At 42.2% G+C, this 23,945-nt stretch overlaps 1 protein-coding gene across 2 annotated transcripts in view; it reads right to left on the reverse strand.

The window, feature by feature from the left end:
• The window catches only part of UNC5D (unc-5 netrin receptor D), a 409,419-nt gene that overhangs the window by 186,584 nt on the left and 198,890 nt on the right, over positions 1-23,945 (reverse strand). For both annotated transcript variants that reach the window (XM_080982356.1, XM_080982355.1), the window contains exon 3: positions 803-946. In XM_080982356.1, the coding sequence (XP_080838482.1) occupies positions 803-946 (144 nt within the window). The remainder of the gene's footprint in view (positions 1-802; positions 947-23,945) is intronic.

Genomic DNA, 23,945 nt, shown 5'->3' on the forward strand with positions numbered 1-23,945 from the left:
CATTTAAACTTACTAAAGGTGTGGTCTGTTCATTGTGAGTGTGGTAGAAATGGGGGAAAGTGCTGTAGGCAGGCTAAATGGAATATTTAAAAGGTCTAACAGCCTATTTGTAACACTTCACTGTTGCTGCATTTTTGTGACTTTTAAAGCTCTGCTATGGTTCTTTTACTGGAGAGTGCATTTAGCCCTGTGCTTGAGATCCAGATGATTATTTTATTAATTTATGGACATGGTTATCTATTTCCCCATACATATCACCAGCAGCAACTATGTACTTCTCAATCATATGAAATCACCTTTTGTTAACCACAGAGATAGGGGACGAAGCTGTCAAAACATGTGAATATTCAGCTACAGCAGATATATTTTGTACTTGTTACTGTATTTACAGGAACTACACATGTATTTCCCATACACTTATGAGGGACCCAGGCAAATTTTTAAATCCCAAGCTTTCTCCTTCAAACTAACAAAGTGAATGTCCAATACTCACATGACCCCTAGTTGTGAATACTTGGAAGGGGGATACTGCAACTGGTATGGGGGACACCGCAATACTCACTTCAGCATGTGTCAGGCTTATATTTTTTTCTCAGGAATTGTAAGCTAAGCAGAAAACTTAGTTCTGCTTTTTCTCCTCTGTGTGTACATTCACCACCCATGCTTTCCCTATTCTTGCTGCTTTGTCAGCCGTGCTGACCACCAATGTTTGGACAATGGAGACTGTCAAGTGACCCAATGCCCAACAGTAGTCTACAGGATTCATCCTCAAACTTCTGTAGCAAAGCTGGACAGCACTTACAGGCTATGCGGACCGAAGCTTTTCTGCTCTTTGAAGTCCCTAAGTGGCTCCATGCAACACACTGACACCAGTAGTCCTCTGGCCCATGAAAATCTTCTACTTGCTGCCTTGTCACATTGATGTATGCCTCACGAACCTTCAAGCCTGAATGGGAAAGATACAGGGAAATTAGCTGATAGAGAATGTCTTACTCAGGCATAACACTAAGGTTAGCCAAACCTTTTCTTTTTAATTAAACAATTCCATTTTTTAATCAAGGCAAAGCTTTAATTACTTTGACAATAATATATGGCTGCTAATTAAATTCTAACAGCCAAGTAGGTCAGAACGCATGAGCTGAAAGCATCCGCTTGCCAAGATGTGATTCCAAACTATGCAATATCTGCCTTTAAAATCTTCTGTTGGCACTTTTGCTCTTAATAAATAAATAAAGGTTGGTTTGTTCAGCTTTTTTCAAAAAGAAAATGCAACAATAACACAGCAAGCAAGGCAGCAGTCTTCTAATAAGTGCTGGCTGCAATTCTAAGCACAGATTCTTGCTTAAAACAACAGGGCTTTCTTCATAGGTGAGTGTGTACAGTAGTATTTGGGGTGCATACTTTTTTTCATCCATCGGCAGTAACAAAGCATGGCAGCAGAATAATGGCCAAAAATAATAAGACAAGACTGACTGAACGACAGAAAATCAAGAAATATACACAAAGCAACCCCACAGAGAAACAGCAGCCCAGTGGCAAATGGTGCTCAGGAGCTGGCATTATTTTCATAATCCATCATCTTCCCATCTTTCCCGTCAATACGGCTTGCAAAAATTAAAAACAAACAATCACGAAAGCAACAATGGTTAAAATTAACACACAGTCAGCATTTACTGTGAATAGTCCCGCTTTGTTCACCCACTATTTATTGAGCATCTGCACAATGACATGAGCAAAATATCCCTGTCACATTTTCCCTATGCAGCCTCCTCTCGCTGGTGCTCAAGAAAGCACAGAAAGCCTGACTTAAAAATCTCAGTGGAATAGCTAGGCAGTGTCCTTGTGCAATATAACCCATGACCCAGCTATTCTCTCAGTATATGCCAGGTTGCTCTAATTTCTAGGAATGGTGAACTTGTCAATTTCAGTTTCTCTCCATTTCTCATTTTCCCACTCTTTCATTCATTTCAAAACATTTCCACCATAGTGTTTTGTTTTGTTTTTTGTTTAGGTAAATCCTCCTGAAAATTCATCAGCATTTTAGTGCAGGTTTCTCTTATTAGATATGCACTTGTATGCAATTTTGCCTAACAGACACAAGTTTACAAAGCAATTTTGCATAATCCAATGTACCTTTGCATGCTAATATATGCTTTTTAATGCATACTTCATCCATATTTATGCTTTTTGTATATATTACTTGGCTGGAGAACTGTGTTGCAAAATTCAGTGCACGATGGCTGCGTTCCGGTTCATGTATTATTTCTCAAAAATATGTGAATTACATGAGTTCACCTTTGAATCCTAAGTGATCCAATTCCCACCCACCCCAATAACTAATTATTTCTAACAACAACAACAACAAAATTTATTTATACCCCACCCTCCCTGGCCAGGACCGGGCTCAGGGCGGCTAACATCAAAGTATATGACACATTAAAAACATAAATCAAACAGCTTAATCCTAGATGGTTCTAGCCCTCTGCTTCTCTATAGATTCTTTCTATGAATGAATATCTCTCAAATTATAACATCCCCCTTTCCAAATAGCACACCTGTGTTTTCTTAGGCCCTCTATACTTGAGTGAGGGCAATCTAATGAGATCACAGTGAGAGTTGAGGGACCATTTAACCCTTTCCCCCAGCCCTAGTAAAAGTCCCCTTCTTCAATATTTGGGTCTGGGGGAAATGGGGACAGTCTATTTGGCAACTAAATGTTAGAAGGAAGCTTGCCTTATTCTGATTCAGATATTTGGTACATCTAGTTTAGTATTGCCCACACTGTCGGCGGGCACCATTTGCGCCCCCCCCAAGTTGCGAAGGGACCCTTTTAAGGGCTCCGGAGTGGGACGGGGTGAGCGGCACGGTGCTGAGAGTTGACTGCTTCTTCCGCGGAGTGAAGCCGCACAGCCGTTATCGGAGAGCGCTGACTTTTTCCTGGGACAATTGGACTTTGAAAGCAACTACCCGTGAGTAGGATTAAATTGGATTTAAAAGGAGAAAAATTAAGTTAATTCGACACCGAAGCGGGAAGGTATAACTAGGAAGTCTGCCTTCCTTTCTTGTAAACAGAACAAAGCAAAGAGACTGTAAAGCGGAAACTTGGAAAGACGTTTGGAAAAAGACTTAAATCTTAACATCTGGAAAGCGGTCTCCCCTCCGGATTGCAGAAGAGGAGGGGGGAAGCTCTGAACTGTATTCATCTGCAAAAAAAAGGGAAAAGGAAGCTAAAATCCGCTGCCTAAAACCTGGGAACGGACTGCCCCTAGACAAGGAATGTCGTTCAGTGGAAAGCCTATCGGTAAGCAGTAGACTTTGACAGCTAACTCTGCAAAAGAGATACAGTGTTTCTGGACTTCTCCTGGTTCTAAAGTTTTAAAGTAATTGTTTAAGTGCAATTGAAACTGTTGTTTTTAAGTGAATTGGGGGACTTATAAGGACCATTTTTGTTTTTAAAAGTTGCAAGCTCTGGCTGTTACTGTGTCCCCCTAGAGGAGGTTTGGCATTGCTACAATAACAAGAGGAAAATTCCATTCCAAAACAAACTTTCAACCGTGGGATTGGCCTTGAATTCTCATGAGAGTGTTATGGCAGATGGGAGAGGAAAGTTAGAGCTGGCGCAGGAAAAAACTACTAGCTCTGGCAGACACTATCGGACAGACATTGCGCAGCAGCGAAGGGCTTCAACATCTGGAGCATCTGGAACATCAGGGGCTGCTCCTTCACAGGTCAAACCAAAAGTTATGTCGTCCGAAGACGTTCTGGCACATGCACTTGGAAAAATTAATGAATCTTTGGAAAATTTAGCTAAGCAGGTAGCTGGGACAAATAAACAAGTAGCTGAAGCATCAGTTAAAATTGACCTGAATACAACAAGCATAAATAATTTGGGACAGAAGGTGAATACCAATACAGAATCTATTGAAAAATTATTACAGGAATCTGCTTCGACCCGAAAGATAGCTGAAGAAGCAAAAGATATAGCAACTGCTACTCAAGAGAAGTTACCACCAGTATACAAGCAATTGGAAGACCACGGTTTGACACTGTCTATGATTGAATTGAAAGAGAAACAAAGAAATTTAAGAATCAGGGCTGTACCAGAACGTGAGAAAGACAATTTGGTTGAATTTCTTACACAGGAATTCACAGATTTTTGGCAACAGGACTTGGGAAAGGAAGAATTTAAGATAGTGAGTGCATTTAGACTTGGAAGAGGACAAAGGAGGAACAAGGTGAGGGACTGCTTGATTACTCTTCGAACAAAAGAGGAGAGAGACAAAATTTTGAATCTGCACTATCGAAAGACTTTGGCAATTGACGACTCAAGTGTGGAGATATTTAAGGACATTCCAAAACATCTTTTGGACTTAAGGTTTAACTACGGAGACCTAGTTGCCCTGTTGAGAAGAAATAGAATTCTCTTTAGGTGGGAATTCCCTCAAGGCCTATACTTTAAATACAAAGGAAGAAAGATAAAAATAAGATCAGTCAACGATAAAGATAGGTTTTTGAAAGATCACGAAGAAGATCTACAGAAAGAAGCGGAATCCGGAGAAGAGCCAAAAGCACTGGAAAAAGGAATACTAGACATATCAAACTTATCCTTTGGACTGCACGGCCCAGAGAAAGAGACACCATCAACAGAACAAGAACAGACACTTGGCGCAGTTGGAGGCAAAGCAAAGTAACCCCATCATGGCTCTGCAACTGTTAAGTTGGAATTGCAATGGTTTGAACTCTCCTCGAAAGAGAAAAAGTGTTTTTCATCTATTAAAAAAGGAACAATTGGACTTGATTTGTTTACAAGAAACACATATAACAAGGCTACACAGGAAACTACTGATTAATAAAAGATTGGGACAGGAGTTTATCTCATCTGATAAAGTTAAAAAAAGAGGAGTTGTGATATACGCAAAGGAGAGATTATTACCGAAATTAATTTTTAAAGACGAACAAGGCAGATTTTTGGCAATTGAAATTCAAGTTCAAGGAGAGAAATTTTTGATTGTAGGAATATATGCACCGAATGAGGGGAAATCTGAATTCTTTAAAAAGCTGCATGAGACTTTATTGGACTATCTGGATTACAATCTGATTCTGATGGGGGATATGAATGGAGTAGTATCTACAAATATGGACAAGGCACAAAGACAGGTAGTTACTAAGGATGGTAGACTACCGAAAACATTTTTTGAGATGACAGACAATATGGACTTAGTGGACATTTGGAGAGTAAAGAACCCCCTGGGAAGAGAGGGAACCTTCTTTTCTGAAGCCAAGATGACATGGACTAGAATTGACCAAATATGGGTAACTAGAGGAATGGCACCAAAGATAAAGAAAGTGGAAATCTGCCCAAAAACTTGCTCTGACCATAACGCTGTAAGGATGGAGATGAAACAAATATCAACTGGCTCCTTCAGATGGAGGATGAATGACACCTTATTCAGAGATGAAGAAGTCTACAAAAAGGCCCAAAAAACTTTGAGAGATTACTTTGCAATAAATATAAACACTAATGTAGAAAAAAGAGTAATCTGGGACGCAAGCAAAGCTGTTATGAGAGGGTTTCTGATACAACAGAATGCAATAAAGAAGAGAAGTCAAAATGAGAAGAAAGATAAAATTTTGGAGAAAATAAAAGAAAGTGAGAAGAAATTGAGAGCAAAACCAAAGTCGCAGGAGATTTTGAGAGAATTAAAATTATATCAAGTACAATATATGGAAATGATGAATCAGGAAATAGAGTGGAAAATTAAATAAATGAGACAAAAAACATTTGAATCAGCTAACAAATGTGGGAAATTGCTGGCCTGGCAAATGAAAAAAAGACAAAAATTAAATACTATTACAAACCTAGAAGTGGAAAGAAAGAATACACATAACCCAATTGAGATTAGAAACTGTTTCCAGAGGTATTTTAAACAATTATGCACACAAGGGCCACAGAAAGAAATGGATATAGACCGATTTTTGAAGACAAATGGATTACAAAAAATCTCTCAAGAAAGCAAATTAATGTTGAACTACAAAATATCTGAACAGGAAGTAGAAGGTGCCATTCAAAACATGCAATTGGGCAAATCTCCAGGACCGGATGGGCTGACTTCTAGATACTATAGATCCTTGAAAGAGTGGTTAGTACAACCTTTGAAGGAAGTCTGCAATGAAATATTGGAAGGGAAAAGGGCACCAGAGTCGTGGAAAGAGGCGTACATTACACTTATACCGAAAACAGAGACTGAAAAGACTCAGCTTAAGAACTACCGCCCTATATTGTTACTTAATGTGGATTACAAAATTTTTGCAGACATTTTGGCCAAGAGATTGAAAAAAAGTATTGATGGAAGAGATTCATAAAGATCAAGCGGGCTTTCTCCCGGGAAGACACTTGTCTGATAATTTGAGGAATATAATTGATATTTTGGAAAAACTAGAAGTGAATATAAACACTAAAGCAGTTCTGATATTTGTGGACGCGGAGAAAGCTTTTGACAACATCTCTTGGAGCTTTATGAAGAAGAACCTACAAGGGATGGGGGTAGGCCAAGGTTTTGAAAATGGTATAGGTGCAATATATTCTGAACAAAAGGCTAAATTAATTGTAAATAATGTGGTGACGGAAGAATTTAAGATAGAAAAAGGGACACGACAGGGGTGCCCAATCTCCCCACTGCTTTTTATATCGGTCCTGGAGGTTCTGCTGAATATGATTAGAAGGGACCGGATGGTTAAAGGTATACAGGTCGGAGCCAAACAGTACAAACTGAGAGCATTTGCAGATGACTTAGTATTGACGTTACAGGAGCCAGAATCTAGTACTAAAAGGGTTTTAGAACTGATTCAAGAATTTGGTCAAGTGGCAGGATTTAAATTGAACAAGTTAAAAACTAAGGTTTTAGAGAAAAATTTAACACCGATTGAAAGAGAGAGGTTTCAGAATGAGACAGGCTTGACTGTGGTTAAGAAAGTGAAATATCTGGGGATTAATATGACAGCCAAAAATGGGAACTTATTTAAAGATAATTATGAAAAATGTTGGACGGAAGTGAAAAAAGACTTAGAAATTTGGTCAAATTTGAAGCTTTCACTGTTGGGTCGTATTGCTGTGATAAAAATGAATGTATTGCCTAGAATGTTGTTTTTGTTTCAAACATTGCAAATTGTGGACAAGATGGACTGTTTCAAGAAGTGGCAGAGAGATATTTCTAGATTTGTCTGGCAGGGCAAGAAGCCCAGAATAAAATTTAAGATATTAACTGATGCAAAGGAAAGGGGTGGATTTGCCCTGCCAGACTTTAAACTTTATTATGAATCAGCAGCTTTTTGCTGGTTGAAAGAATGGCTACTTCTTGAAAATACAGACATTTTGGATTTAGAAGGTTTTAACAACGTATTTGGATGGCATGCATATTTATGGTATGATAAGGTCAAAGCACATAAAGCATTTAAAAATCATATTGTCAGGAAAGCACTGTTTAATGTTTGGATAAGATATAAGGATTTATTGGAAAACAAAACCCCAAGGTGGTTGTCACCGATGGAAGCGAAAGCTCTGAAAAGGCTCAATATGGAGGCCAAATGGCCGAAATATTGGGAAATTTTGGAACAAGAAGGAGACAAATTGAAATTGCAGAGTTTCGAGAAATTAAAAAACAAAGTGCGAGATTGGCTTCATTATTATCAGATAATGGAGGCATACAATTTGGATAAGAAAATTGGCTTCCAGGTGGAAAAATCAAAACTAGAAACAGAATTGTTAGAACCCAAAACTAAGAATTTGTCAAGAATGTATAACTTGCTGTTGAAATGGAATACTCAGGATGAAACGGTGAAATCTGCTATGATTAAATGGGCACAAGATGTTGGACATAATATTATGTTTGCTGACTGGGAACAGTTATGGACCCCAGGTATGAAGTTTACGGCATGTAATGCCCTAAGAGAGAATATTATGAAAATGATATACAGGTGGTACATGACCCCAGTCAAGCTTGCAAAAATCTATCATTTGCCCGATAATAAATGTTGGAAATGTAAAGAAACCGAAGGTACATTCTTTCACCTTTGGTGAACATGCCCAAGGATTAAGGCTTTCTGGGAAATGATATATAATGAACTGAAAAAGGTATTTAAATATACCTTCTTGAAGAAACCAGAGGCCTTTCTCCTGGGCATAGTCGGCCAATTGGTGTCAAAGAAGGATAGAACTTTTTTATGTACGCCACAACAGCAGCAAGAATACTCATTGCAAAGTATTAGAAGACACAAGATTTACCCACTTTGGAAGAATGGCAGATGAAGCTGATGGACTATATGGAATTGGCAGAAATGACTGGCAGAATCCGAGACCAGGGAGAAGAGTCGGTGGAAGAAGAGTGGAAGAAATTCAAAGATTCTCTACAGAAATATTGTAAAATTAATGAATGTTAGAATGATGTTGGATAGAAATTAAGTGGTTTCCAGCTGTAATGCTTTAAGGGAATATGAAAAAAGGGTTATAAATAGGTAAAAATCTAATGCTATTATTTTTAAGATCAAGGATTAGGATAATTAAAGAGGGTAAGGATTTGCTGAACCAACAGATTGAAGTGGAATACAAAAAAGGGAGGTATGAGGAGGTCCGGGAAACAAGCTAAAGGAAAATAAGTAATGGAAAATCTGTGTGTTTTTAACCATTTTTATTTTGTATTTTTGTTATTTTTTTCTTTTTTATTGTAATATTTTAAAAAATCTTAATAAATATCTTATATAAAAAAAATAGTATTGCCCACACTGACTGGTAGTGCTCTCCAGAGTTTCAGACATGGTTTTCTCCCAGCCCTATGTGAAGTGCCAGGGATTGGACCAGGGACCTTTCCATAGCGGTCAATGTTTTCCCTTTTTTAAGGGAAATTCCCTTATTCCGAATAGGATTCCTTGCAAGAAAAGGGAAAAGTTGACAGCTATGGACCTTTCTCATAAAAAACAGGTGTTCTGTCACTGAGCTACAGTCCTGTTCTGGGCCTAAAACAGAACAGAAAAGACTAAGTGCAACTATATCATCCAAGTCTGGAATCACATGAGAAAGAATGCCAGAAAATCAAGTTTAAAAACTATGTCTATGTGGGTGCCCCCCCCCCACAAGACCTTTATCCACCAAACAACTCTAAAAATAAATGTATTGTTTATGTTCCAAAAAGACCAAGGTATATTGTGTGAATCAAAATATTTTTGCCATTACTTCATAGTTGCTGGATCAAAGTAGTCCCAGGATCAGAAAATTCATTCTGCTGGTAGCCTGGATAAACACTAATTTTTATCAGTTAGATTAAATGCTCATAGTCTCACAGGTATTGCTTCAGAAATATATTCTCACTATTTTCACGCACTTATAACATGGAATGTTTTTTCCTGTCTCCTCTCTACAAATGCAAAGTTGCAGACTGAGAGGCCCTCTGTGATACCGTCTGTCTATAATAGTTGAGGTTGAGTTAAAACTTTTGCTCCTACGCCTTCCTCAGCATCATCTCTGCACATGGATGGATTTCTTGTCCTCTACATAAGGATGCAACATTGCAAATTGATGTGTAAGCAACCAAAGGGAGGTCAACAGATGCACTCACATCTGTTAATAGCTCAGAAATGGAATGAAGGAATATAATGCTTTGTCTAGGTTCTGATACAGAGCAGGAAAGTGCAACTGCCTGCCAGCTGCCACAACCCTATTACAGACTGCTAAGAATCACTCAAATGGCAGCTAGGGGAGAAAGGGCCTTGGGTATCATGTTGCGAACCACCAATTAGTCAGCGTTTCGATAGGGCAAGATTCAACTCTGGTCAGTATTTCAAAAGATCTACCTAAAGTAGGACTAGCATTGGATACAATTCACTGATGGGGGGGCAGTTCACATTTTAATAGGAACCTACCTACTCTGCACTTCCACAGACAATACACAAAACAAAGCACAATTAGCCTTCAAAATTCCAACTTCCCCAACCAGAAGATGTACACAAATATGTTTATATTAGGAGAAAGCAGGCATAAAAATGTAGAAATGAGTGAAAAGAACATACAAACTTGCATTATATTAAGGAAAGTGTGTCTGCTTTCAAATGTTCTTGGTGACTTTTAAAAACAACAAAATAGAAATCACAGACTGATGTAGAACTGTGGATAAATGAATTTAAGATGGGGCGGGGGGGGGGAATTAGCTGTGTTAAACTGAAATTGGCGAAGCCGAGCTTCCAGCAAAACACAATGTGATCTAGTTACTACTACGAGATGTAAGCAGGTTACAAGCCTGTCCCTATTTTTATCAGTTAAATGTTGGAAGGTATGCAAATCCTAATCATCTCCTAATTAACATTACTGGTAATTGAGTAGTCCAATTAAATTTGCTAGACATCTGCAAAGCAGTTTCCAACTACTTTGGCAAAGTAACTAGCCCTGCACTTTGTAACACATTTCCACCTCTTTGAAGGCTCATTTGCTTCCAAAGAGCCTTTCTTTCATCTATAAAGCTCAGATCTTGGACATTTATAAGCCTTGCAGAAACTGGTGTTTGATCACGATGTCGGGGACTTTGCAAATTAATTCGGAGAAACTTTGCTCAATATGAACTGCTAGACATCTCAGATGTAAAGCAAACCTTGTGAGAAATGACAACCTCAAGCTAAACAAAATGAGACGGTGGCTTCCAACAGGAAAGTACTGAGAGATACAGAGACGAGGCTTGTCAAGGGCTCAAAATCTTAAATGCCTGTCACTTCACAGATATCAATACAATGGACTTCTCTCCAGAATCCAAATTTAAATCTTCCAGCATCACTAGCTAATGCCTTGATTAAATATCTCAGAAAAGCTTTCAAAAATCCCCAGAACAGAAACACTCGGGCAGATATATAACAAGGCTGGAGACAGTCAACAGATATTGGGGGGGGGGGGAGGGGGAGGGAGGGAGGGAGAGAGAGAGATTTGCATGGCAGGTATGTAGCCTACCATACAACGTAAGAATCACACCTGCTCCTCAGGCTACTGTTGCCTCCAAACCTGCCCACCATTGATGTGTAGCCCCTGGAAGGTAGGCTATGAAGGAATGTGTCCTTCAGGATGAAAAATGTGTTCCCTTCCCTATAGCAACCCTAGTGCCTGCCAGACAATGTGGACTACACCTCACATAAAACCCAGTTAGCATGGATACATAATAAACTTCCCAGTGGAGTTTGTGCCTTAGTCTGCAGCAACAAAGCCCAACATCATAGTACAGTCATACCTCATATTACGTTTCATCCTGAGGTGACCCGGAAGTACCGGAAAGGGTTACTTCTAGGTTTCGCTGCTTGCGCATGTGCAGATGCACAAAATGACATGGAACGGATCCCGTTCGCAACCAGAGGTACCACTGTACAGTGGTACCTTGGGTTACATACGCTTCAGGTTACATACGCTTCAGGTTACAGACTCCGCTAACCCAGAAATTATACCTCGGGTTAAGAACTTTGCTTCAGGATGAGAACAGAAATCATGCGGCGGCAGTGTGGCAGCAGCAGGAGGCCCCATTAGCTAAAGTGGTGCTTCAGGTTAAGAACAGTTTCAGGTTAAGAACGGACCTCCGGAATGAATTAAGTAGGTAACCAGAGATAACACTGTATATAGCACACTACTGGAGTCACAGCATCTTGGCAGAGTCAATTATTGCCGCCCTCCCCTGCCGCTTTGATCTTCCCTCACTCTGCTCAACCCAAAGAACCAAACAGCACTGCGTACCTGAAACTGGAAGCTGCCACTTTTGTTTCTCACAATGCCCTGGGCACTCAGGCATTGTGGGAAATTTAAATGGTGTTTCCTAGCCACCTGACAAAGATTAAAGTGCTGCTGCTGTCTCCACCATCACATAAGCCCGCCAGGTTCACCAAAGCAGAGCTCTCTGCTCCCCTGCAACAATATTATCAGTAAACATACTTCAAATTGGGCTATAAGTGGATACAAATGTGGAAAAATAAGCTAAAGCAGGGTGGGGAGGGAATCAGGCTTTCATCCTCAACAGAGAAATCAATGCATCTTGTTCTTACAGCACAGGTGACTAACCTGTGGACAGGCAGGTGTTGTTGGACTTCAACCCCCATCTGACCAACTAGAGTAGCCAATGGTGAAGGATGATGGGAGTTGTAGTCCAGCAAAGATATAAAGGACCAGAGGTTAACCACCCCTGTCTTAGAACAACTAATGAGAACTATTTCACTACTATGCATCACTACATTGCCTATCTTTGATGCCATCACAGAGAATGTTTCCATTTCAATACCCCCCGGAAGGAGATGAGGATCTACCTGGGCTCCTCTAGGTGACCTTTTTAATGAGCATTCATCCTGATTTGCTTACATGACGCTTACATGGAGGTTCGATTGTGAGCATTTGAGCATGTTTGCAGGAAGGCCACAGAACCATGAATATTCATCTTGGTTTGCTTGTGGCATGTTTGCGAATCTTCCTTTTAATCATCTGTTCATGCCACCTTTTCCCCAAAATGTTTCCTGTCAGTTTCATAACCACAAAAGAATATGTTTCCTTTTAAAAGTATATCAGTTGAACTAGGACAACAGGGAATTTTAATATGCTTTAATTGGGAAAATCTACATTTCCTGGTGTGGGCTTGAATCCATCCCACAAAATACTGATAGTTGGAGATGCCCCTCCTCAGTTCTTAAAAATATCATTTCTGTTCTTCACCATTCCCAGAGTTAATAATTTGTTATTTTCAAATTAAGAGACCTTTCAAGTATAAGATACCTACACACACCAAAATAAATAAGCACATTTCATTAATTTTCATTAATTTGTTAAAAATGGCACTCTTCTTCTTAGGTCACCTTCCCATGCATGGCATATAGGGTTTGAGGACATCTGCATGGCAACAACCCACACTACTGATGCTCAGGGGTGAGACAAATCCTTCTTGAACATTAAGGGGGAAGCTAACAAGCTGTGGGCAAATTCTTCCTTTTAATTATAATTATAATGAACACAAAGCCCCTTTGGGGGCAGTGGACATTGTTGTGTCCTCTGAGGATGTTATATAAATGAGCTCCAAGGCAAATGAGAAGTGGAAGCGAGATAAATGGAAGACCAGCTGTGCCATACAAAGAGAGCATCAAACCCAGAAAGCTTATTCCTTTCATTAGTTGCTGTAAGAGAAAGGACAGTCAATGGGTTGTTGCTTCCTTTGAGGACATCATTCCCACCTTCGAGCCAGGGTAGTGCCTTTTACCCACCTCTAAAGAGCTGGCAGAGGCCTTCATCTCACCCTTGGGATCAAGAGATAAAACCCCTCTTTCGAGAGTGCCACAGCACTGCTATTAGGAGATGAAGAGCTGTGTCTGCTCTCTAAAGAGGAGCACACTTTCTATCCCGATCTCAGTGCAGAGCTGAGATTGCGAGGTGAGATTGTGAGGGATGGTGGGCCACTTTCTACAGCTTACTGTGCTGGGCCCTAGGGGTAAACCCAAGCAACGTGGTCCAGGTCCGGTCCCGAATCCAAGACTGCCACAAAGAGTCAGTCCGACAGGGTCAAGGCAGGAAACCAGGCTAGGTCAGGCACAGGGTAACAGGCAGGTTCCAGCAAGCAGCAATATTGCTCCCATAACCTGGGTCAGGGTCCGGCAGCCTTTTATCTCTGTCAGGGTAACTGCCGGTCCTGATCCCCTGGTGACTCACCTCCCTGTCTTGCCCGAACACAAGCTCTCCTTCTGCGAGTACTCAGGTCTCTCCTTCTCTCAGACCTAAGCCTCTGCAGCTCGGGAGATGTCGGTGGGTTACTAGACCCAGAGGCCACCTCAGCCTCTCCTGACCCAACTGGTAGCGGAGCAGCTGTAAGTGATTGCCCAGCTGAAGGCAACAAGATAATCCCCGCATTTGGAGCCAGGGCAGGCTCAGGCCCCTGACTCGGCCCAGCTGGTGCTTGTTGCAGGGGAACCTGTGCAGACTGGGGCTGTTCAGAATCAGGCCCCAGACTCGGTTCAGAGGCAGAGGCCCCTGAGGCAGAGGATCCAATGTGGACTGACGCTCCTCTGGTTCCGAGTCCGAGCCCGAGTCCCAGGCCATCACACTTACTGTGATGGATCTGGCCTTGGACCCATGAGTTCGCCTCCCCTGTTCTAAGAGGTGAGTACAATTTGTAGACTAACCCTAAAATTACATTCCAAACTGATTTGGAGAAAAGGTAAGTAAGATGAGACATAACAGAGGCATATACAATTATGGATGGTGTGAAGAAAGCTGACAGAGAAAAGCTCTTCTTCCTCTCTCATAACACCAGATCTCAGGGACATCTAATGGAGCTGAATGTTGGAACATTCAGGACAGACAGACAAAGAAAGCAATTATCCATACAGCACATCATTAAACTATGGAATTTACTCACACAAAAGCTAGTGATGACCACCAGCTTGGATGACTTCATAAAGGGATTAGAAAATTCTTGGAGAATGGTTGCTAACCTTGATGGCTGTGTTGTGCTTCTGCTGTTGGGCACTGTAAGCCTCAAACTAAACAGCTGGTGTAAATCAGAACTGGGGAGAGTGCTGCTGTGCTCAGGTCCTGCTTGTGACATCTGGTTGGCCACTGTGAGAACAGGATGCTGGACCAGATGGGCATTTGGCCTGATCCAATAGGCTTTTCTCACATTCTTAAACCTATGGACTGGTTGAAGCAAGCTGCATCTACACTTTTGCCCAGTATCTGGGAAGCAATATTAAGTGTGGTAAAGAGAAAATGGATAGAGACAATTGGTTTTGCTCCTCTCATTAGACTACAACTCGGGGTCATCCAGTGAAACTGATGGGCAGTCGATATAGGACAAGCAAAACAAAGTACTTCTTCACACAGTGCCAAGTAAACATATGGGAATTTTCTGTCACAAGATAGGTCTGTCTATGGTTCCTGGTTCAGAGAGATGATGAATAATTCAATTTATTATTTGTGTAATACAAAACTTCTCTCAGCGACTTAAATGCACAATTAAAAACCAACCAACCACCAAGTTTAATAATAAAACAATATCCCCAAAATGCAGACACAGAGAGAGTTTACGAAGGATACTGAGCAGCTGGGATGTGTGCAGAGGAGAGTGACCAAGATGATAAAGCTTTGGATAAGTTTAGCCTGGAGAAGAGAAGACTGAGAGGTGCTAGGGCAGTCATCTTCAAATATTTGAAGGGTTGTCACATGTAAGAAGGAGCAAACTTGTTTTCTGCTGCTCTAGAGTGTAGGACCCAAACCAATGGATTCTAATTCCAAAAAAAAGGAACTACAACCAGACATTATGAAGAATTTTCTGGTGGTAAGAGTTGCTCAACAATGGAATGGAAAATCTCAGAAGGTGGGGGACTCTCCTTCATCTGTCAGCTGTGGTTCCTGCACTGCAGGGGGTTGGAGTAGATGACCCTTGAGGTCCCTTCCAACTCTACAATTCTAGGATTCTAGGATTATAATAATCTAGGAGAAGAGGTATGTCTTAATCTGAAATAATGCTAAAGTTTGCACCTGGTGGACTTTACTGGAGAAAGCATTCCATAGCCTCTTAACATTATCTTCTGGGAGCACACAACAGGGATGTGGTGCTTGTGGACTTCCTATAAGCAACTGGCTACCTACCATTTGGAGCAGGATATTGGACTGAATAGAACTTTGATCTGGTTCCTCTTATGGGAGTAGGGCTCAGGGCTCCACTGTTCTCAGTTCTAACCAGTGCAGATCTGTGCTAGCCTGTAAGACCTTTGTGGGGGATGAAATGAACTAGGGTGACAGGTTGGTGGGCAGGCAGCTCTGAAATACATGCAACTGAACCACAATTGTTCTTTTGGATTCCTACTCCCAACCCCCAGTCTTGTTCAAGATCTGGATGCAAGATGAAACTCTCTGGGCTTTTTAGCATCTGCTTCTATAAATAAATCTGATTTGCACTTGGTGACTATTGATTTTCAGCATTGTAAACCTAGATTCTCTATAAATCAGCACCCACTTAATCGCAAGCATCAAGAGGCATTCAGGAGTTAACCCATTCCTTCAGTGAGCAACAGAGGTGCAGATTTGTAATATGTACAGAAAAGGGGAGAAAGATCCGTAGTGGATAAAAGGGTGAGGAAATGTCACAGATGCAACTACTAGAATTGTTAAAGGGGGACACATCTCCAGTCCCCCCACCCTATAATTCTGTAGCTGGAAAAGCCTCTTCTAAAGCTGACACATATCTTGCTCAAGAATGTTAAGTGAAATGTATAGGCAAACCCAGCATTCTATCTGCTTTACCATCCAGGACAGCAAAATCAAGACAAGGTAGTTGAGACCTTTGTTTCCTGATCTATATAGATTATAGAAGAATAGGTTTAGCATTGGCATTGGTGTGGATACATTGATCAACCAACCTGCTTTCTGGTTGATATGCTCTAAGCTGACAGATGGGGTGGTGGCCCACATTGGAGTCCTCTATGGCGTGAACTGCTTCTGGTGGACCCCTCCCTCCTGATTGCTAAGAGTAGGTGAAACCCCATAAGACCAAGCCAATGCACCTGTGGCCCATAGTAATGTTAATGGATGACCACCATGTCCCTGTAAAAAAGTAACAGTCAAAGTAAACAGAAAAGAATGGGTGAGAAACCTAGACTGAGACTGAGTGTTTGAGACAGGCCTCCCTTTCTCTCTCTCCCAGGAGAAGACTTGATGAGCGCACTTCTCCGTCAGGCCTGCTCTGATGCCCTGCCCCTCAGGGAGCCTAGCCTGGATGCCAATTGGCTCCCCAGGTCCCTCTGCCCATTTCACGACTTCCAGTATGGTTGCAATGAATGCAAAGTGCCTCCCAGCCACACATGAAGACTCAAAATGGTGACTGTCTCTCCCACCTGCTGCTGCCAGGCTGTAAATGGCACTCGTCGGTACATTAATACCAAGGTTCATCAGTACAGTGGTACCTTGGGTTAAGTACTTAATTCGTTCCAGAGGTCCGTTAACCTGAAACTGTTCTTAACCTGAAGCACCACTTTAGCTAATGGGGCCTCCTGCTGCCGCCGCACCGCTGGAGCATGATTTCTGCTCTCATCCTGAAGCAAAGTTCTTAACCCAAGGTACTATTTCGGGGTTAGCGGAGTCTGTAACCTGAAGCATATGTAACCTGAAGCATATGTAACTCGAGGTACCACTGTATTTTGGAACTTTCAGTTCCAGTTCATATACTGCCTGTCTTATGTTGTGTTGTGTTGTGTTGTGTTGTGTTGTGTTATGAGATTCAGACACCTTGGAGGTCACATACTTAGTTGAGACACATGCCATAAGAACAACCCTGCTGAATTAGTGCAGAAATCCATCTGGCCCCATCCGGCCTATCATTGTATTTTCCACAGTGGTAAATCAAGTGCTTCTGGAAAGTCCAAAAGCAAGACATGAATGCAATAAATAGACCTTCCTCTGTGCTTGCCCCCAATCAAGTGGCGCTCAAGAGCACATTGCTTCTGCACCTAAAATATCCATAAATCCATCATGATCACTATATATCATCATTTAATTATATTTACTGCTTACCTTTCCTCCAAGGTGCTTATGGTGGCATACAGTATGTAGCCACAACACAGAAAATGTCCACATTTGGACATCATGCCAAACCATAATTTAGTGCAGGGATGGGATAATTGGTGGTCCTGCAGATGTTGCTGAACTACAGCATCATCAGCTGTGACCAGTCTGACCAATGGCCGGAGAAGATGGAAGCTGTAGTCCAGCAACATCTGAAAGACTGTAGGCTTGATGCCCATGGCTTATTGTGCTGAGAATGAACCACAGCAAGCCCTGAGCTTGGTTCAGAAGCTTTTACTTCTGGTTTAGATTAACTGTAGCTTGCTATGAGGTCCAAACCCACAAGGTTAAAGGTACCCCTGCCCGTACGGGCCAGTCGTGACCGACTCTAGGGTTGTGCGCTCATCTCACTCTATAGGCCGGGAGCTGGCGCCGTCCGAAGACACTTCCGGGTCACGTGGCCAGCGTGACGAAGCTGCTCTGGCGAGCCTGCACCAGCGCAGCACACAGAAACACCCTTTACCTTCCCGCTATAAAGCGGTACCTATTTATCTACTTGCACTTAAGGGTGCTTTCGAACTGCTAGGTGGGCAGGAGCTGGGACCGAACGACGGGAGCTCACCCCGCCGCGGGGATTCGAACTGCCAACCATACGATCGGCAAGTCCTAGGCACTGAGGTTTTACCCACAGCGCCACCCGCGTTCCCACAAGGTTAAACAGGGGTTATTTGAAACAAGCCAGCTTCAAGACGTGGGTTATGATGCTGACAACAAAACATTGTTGACGTTGTCCGCAGTTTAGGATCTAACTACACTTTAGGAACTAACAACACACTAAACTGCAGCTAATCAAAAGCCATCATTGGTTTTTCCTTGCAGCCTTACTGGAGGAGGAATGGGGAAGAGGTGAAAGAGCCTAAGGCTTGTTACCACTCATTTCTGTCATGCTAAAGCACCGTGGCCAGTATTTTTGCTATTATTTGCCAGCTGTCATAATGCCATCAATATAAATTACAAAGATCTCAACAGTACAGAAAATAATCTAAGGGATATAAAAACCTTTGGTGTGATTACATGTACAGTTCTGGTAACTCTATCTCAAAAATAGCATTACTGAACTGAAAAGGGTACAGAAAGACAGCTAGAATATCAAGGCCTTGGAGCACTCGCATATGAAGGAAGGCTAACTAATATAGGAATTTTGGGGAGAGCTGATGGTGACCAAGGGGAGGGAATCAGGTCAACATTTATCAAATTATTGAATGGTTGGAAAGAACAGAAAAATTACCCGGTGCCTAGGAGTAAACAAGAGGAACAGCCACCCCTCTCAGAATGCCTGTGTGAGAGCTTCCAAACCCAGCTTACTGGCTAAGTTCTGCAAGCACAATAGATTTGATCTCATTCAGCATTCAAAAATGATGCATGAGGCTCAAATAGGAGGGGGCAATATGTCCTTGACAGATCTGTTCCACCATGACCTTAATATGTTGAGTTGGAAAGACTGAAAGGAGCTTCTAAGTATGTTCAGACAAACTTATTTAGAAGGCCTCACCAGACATTCCCAATGTAGGAAAGCTGAGGGTGCCTGGGGCACACAAATTGTGGGAGGGGTCAGCATTTTGCACCCCTCCCTGGGGCCCTTATGCATTATTTTGAATGCCTGAAGAAAGACTAAGATGAGGCTCATTGATTAAAAAGTATCCAGGTAGGGACTTAATAATTTGTGGTCCATGCATGAAGATCATCCTTTACTTTTAAAAATCTCATTCTGAGCAGCAGTTCATGAGGTGGAGTAACCAAGCATTTCTAATTGGAAAATCAGTCACACACAGTTCACCATTTGAAATAAAAATCATTTAAAAGTCCAAACCAGTCCAGAGTTTAGCTAATTTGTTCCCTGCCCCCACTTCCTTCTGTAATCCTCCAAGAGAGGTTGCTAGACTTTGAAGGGGGATCAAGATACAGTTGTACCTTGGATCTCGAATGCCTTGCGACTTGAACATGTTGGCACCCGAAAACCGGAAGTGAGTGTTACAGTTTTGTGAGTGTTCTCTGGAAGCTGAGCGTCTGACGCGGCTCACGCAACTTCCAACTGAGTGCAGGAGGCTCCTGCAGCCAATCGGAATCCGTGCCTTGGTTGCTGAATGATTTCAGTTTGAACATAACTCTAAGATAAATTTATTTAAAAGTGAAATTAAACTCCGCAAAAGTCCTCCTCTTGGCTGTGAGGAAGGGGATGCTTCACTTAGGCTCCTTGACACTGGCCTCCAGAGGGCTAAACTGTGTTCAGCATTATAAACAAACTGGGCCACTGTGTTCTTCTTGTTTTAGAAGTAAAAATGCCTCATTGATATTCTAAAAGCAAAAGGGTTTTTGAAAACATTTTGAAAATATGCTGAGATTTTCTCCACCAGACACCTGAGTAAGTACACATTCAATGTACAGCAGAAACCAAGAGACCAAAATCTAGCAGACCATGGCAATAACACACACACACACACACACACACACACACACACACACACTTAAAAATGTGTATGTGTGCAACATTCTTAAAGGTTCAGTCTATAAGATTCATGGCTGAGTGGGGATCTGAAGCCCTCGATTTTCCACAGGCCAAATTCCAACAGACTGCAAGATGCAGTTGTGGGGAACATGTTTCACCTTTGTACAGTCAGCTAATTTCTACAGAGAGAGCTCTGTATCTTTTATCTAGGGAAGCAAGAGTCATTACCACAATCCAAGGGCAAAATCACTAAAGCAGGGTGAGAAGCAAGGGCAGTGAGGGGTTTGGTCTGGGGAAATGAGAGTGTGGCTGAGGAGGATGAGTCCCAAGGGCCAGAAAACAAGGCCTCGAGGGCCGTATTTGGTTTTCCCACTTGTGACATGGAACAACCTCATGTGTCTCCATCAGAGGGTGGGGTGCAAATTTAACAAATAAGACAGACACACCAGGCGCAGTTAGGGAGGGAGACCTCCTTGCTGAGAGGGGAAATATTTTGCTGTTTCCTTAAACTACAGATCTCCCCTGCCTCGACAGGAACGATAATAATAGAAATTACATGGCAAGAACCTCTAATCAACTCGAGTAAGAACCAATGCATTATAAATGAAAACCAACATTGTTCCCCGATACCTTATGTAATTCCAATTCACAGTGGTAGCCCATCCCTTTAAATTATTGTGCAAATTATAAGCATCATCCTTTGTCATCCAGCACAGCCTCAAAGAATATGGGGAGTTTTGCCTCTGGTATTGCTATGCTAATAAGCTTTCTGCACTGCTGGGTGGTTTAGCAGCAGACAGACTAATGCTGGCAGAGGATGAATAATTGCTTGGTATGTGCTAAACATAACGGAGCAAGCACCAAACTTCATCATTTGTCAGCTTTATTTGTTTAAATGAGAAAAATGCTGACAGCAGTTATTGCTGTAATCTTTTTATTTATCAGACATGAAAACTTTAGTTACTCATAGCAGGTCTCATCCTACTGGGAAAACAGGAGTTGGGAGTACTTTAGAGCCAATTTGAAGCACGCTCTCAAAAATGTTAAAATTGAAGGGGGGGAGGCTTTCCTTTTTCTCAATTTATTTTAAACTCTTAACTAGCTTTATCTGCATCCTAGAAGCGTTCGGCTCATAACAAAGGATGACTTGTGCCCTCAAGCACCATCGAGCAACAGACAAAGCAAGCTACCATTAATCGGTCACGTTCTGACATCATGCCAAACCATTGTTTAGCATGATGAGAATGAGACACAGCAAGCGTCAGGCTCCCTCCCTCTGGTATGCCATGAGAAGGACCCAAACATCCTGGTATATATGGGAGTAGAGGCAAGAGATTCTTCCCCACTTTCCAGTGCTTCACCCTGATAGCAATTAGGAGATGGAGCATTTATTGTTATAACCATTTAGAACATATATTTATTCTTTTGAATATTCAAAACATTTTGTAGACATACGACCCATAGGGTAGGCCAGCATTATTGTTCCCCTATAGCAGGGTCTGAAGGACCATGGCCTGGCAGGTATTTCAACCAGAAACATCTTGATTCATTAGCCCTTGGCCACTGCACAAGGTCTGTCTCAAATATTTGTTCTGGGCGTCAATATTAATGGTATTTTAATTTAATCCAGGCTTCTTCAACTAGGTGTCCTCCAAATGTTTTTTGGACTACAGACCTGGCAATAATGTCCAATGCTCAGGGACTATGAATGGGCACCAGGTTGTGGAAAACTGATTTAATCTACATACCCCTTGCGCACTATCCCAATCTCTGAACAGTGTGAGACTTCACAGGTTCCTGGGTTCGGTTTCCTCAGAATAGGGACAGCAGAGACCATGGTGTCTTTATGATATTTGGCTGTATATACAACCTGAGACTACAATGGAGGGGCTCACAGTATTAACACCCCGAGGGAGTCATGTGTCTCCCATAGTTAGGGGGCCATTACCAAGAAACTCCTCTGGTTGTTCCAGCAATTGAATCCCTACTGGATCCAGGAATTAGAAGGGGCTCAGGAAAACAACCTACCGCCCTCCAAACTCACAGAACTACAGTGGGACCTCGGGCTAAGTACTTAATTCGTTCCGGAGGTCCGTTCTTAACCTGAAATTGTTCTTAACCTGAAGCACCACATTAGGTAATGGGGCCTCCTTCTGCCGCCGCGCCACCGGAGCACGATTTTTGTTCTCATCCTGAAGCAAAGTTCTTAACCCGAGGTATTATTTCTGGGTTAGCGGAGTCTGTAACCTGAAGCGTATGTAACCCGAGGTACCACTGTATTAACAAATGAATCTCTTTATGGGCAGACCTATTCTAGGGTACTTACCATTTTCACAAGCATATAATTAAGCTTTGAAGGATGTTAAAAGGTCATATAAAATATACATGGACAAGACCTGAAGCAAACATTTGCTGCCTGTCATTTTTATGTTCTTTTATTATTTTGCTTTTAAATGTTATTTTCTTATTATTTTCCCCAAGAAGCTCAAGGTGGTCTCATGGTTCTCCCCCCCCCCCCCGCCCACCCACATCATGTTATTGTTACAATAACTTTGTGAGGTAGGTTTGGTGGCCAGCGACTGCTCTCAGAATCACCCAGTGAGCTTCATAGCTGAGAAGAGATTCAAACTCTGCCCTCCCAGGTCCTAGTCCAACAGTCTATCAGCTACACTGCACGGGTTCTCAAGGATGTAACAGCCAGAGGTGAAATAATGGGTTCCTGGTAACTGCACTTATCCATTGGCTGAACTGTTGTGATGTCAGAGTCATCACAGGAAGTGGGGCAGGTGGGAAGGCTTAGAGAACAGTAGGAATAGCAGCCAATAATAGGAAGCCAGAAGATCTGAGCACAAACAAGAGTAGGAATTGAAAAGAGATGGCAGTGGCCAGAGCTGGCTCAATCATTATGCAGACTAAAACAGCTACCTCAAGCAGCAGAAACCCCCAAGGAGGCACCTTGTCATCTCCACAGAAATGGCGCTGGTATTGGCTGAAATTGTGCGATTTTGGAAAGATTTCACCCAAAATTGGCACTGATGCTGTTACTGCTACTCTGCCAGCAGGGGAGGTGGCAGTAGAAAAGTGGTGCCGGTGGCATCAGGGCAAGGCAGTTCTTCCCTTTTCGTCTCAAGTGGCGAAACAGGACGTGCAGCCCCTAGTGGTAGCAGGGACAATGGAGAACAGGGCTGCTAAAGTGTCAGCAAGGTAGGGCTGGCATGGGCAGAGTTCTATCTTTTGTAATTTATTTCAGTATTTTGAAACTGTGAAGTTTTCCATCCAGAGAGATCATCAAAGTGACACAGATTTACAAAAAAAAAAAGCAGTAATAAATGAACTCCGACTTTTTAATTAATTCAGCACAGCAACTTATTTCCCAGCAAATCTGCAAATTCCTTTCTTTCATTATTCTTGTGCCATAGACTGACTCCAACTCCACCCAACCAGCACACTGGCAGCCCATGGACTATCGATTTATCCAAAAGCAAACTCATGCACTGCGTTTCTGACTTCATTCCTATTGCAGTTAGCTCCTCTTTCCCACCCGCACCACAACTCTCTTTTAATCATGGATATGCTAAAGGGAGTCTGCAGAGATACCGAGGCAAATTCCTCACCATCGGAATTACGTTTATCGCTAGCAGTGTTTCACTCATCCTCCATCTGATCCTGCCAATCCAAGCCTAATCCTGACAGTGCTGTGATGCTCGCAACAGGGCTGCTGGATTGATGGCACTGCCCTGACTTAGTGCACTCACATGGTTCTGACCCTGCCTTGGTCCCAGCCCTGCCCAGGTAAACAGCAGAGTCATCAGTTTTGGAAGGGCATCTCCACCACACTGCATGCCTCACTACTGCTTGAACAAGTCCACCTTCTGCTGCTGCCAGTGTCTC

The sequence above is a fragment of the Podarcis pityusensis genome (genome assembly GCF_964106645.2).
Source record: "Podarcis pityusensis genome assembly, chromosome: 15".
In the NCBI taxonomy this organism is placed as follows: domain Eukaryota; kingdom Metazoa; phylum Chordata; class Lepidosauria; order Squamata; family Lacertidae; genus Podarcis; species Podarcis pityusensis.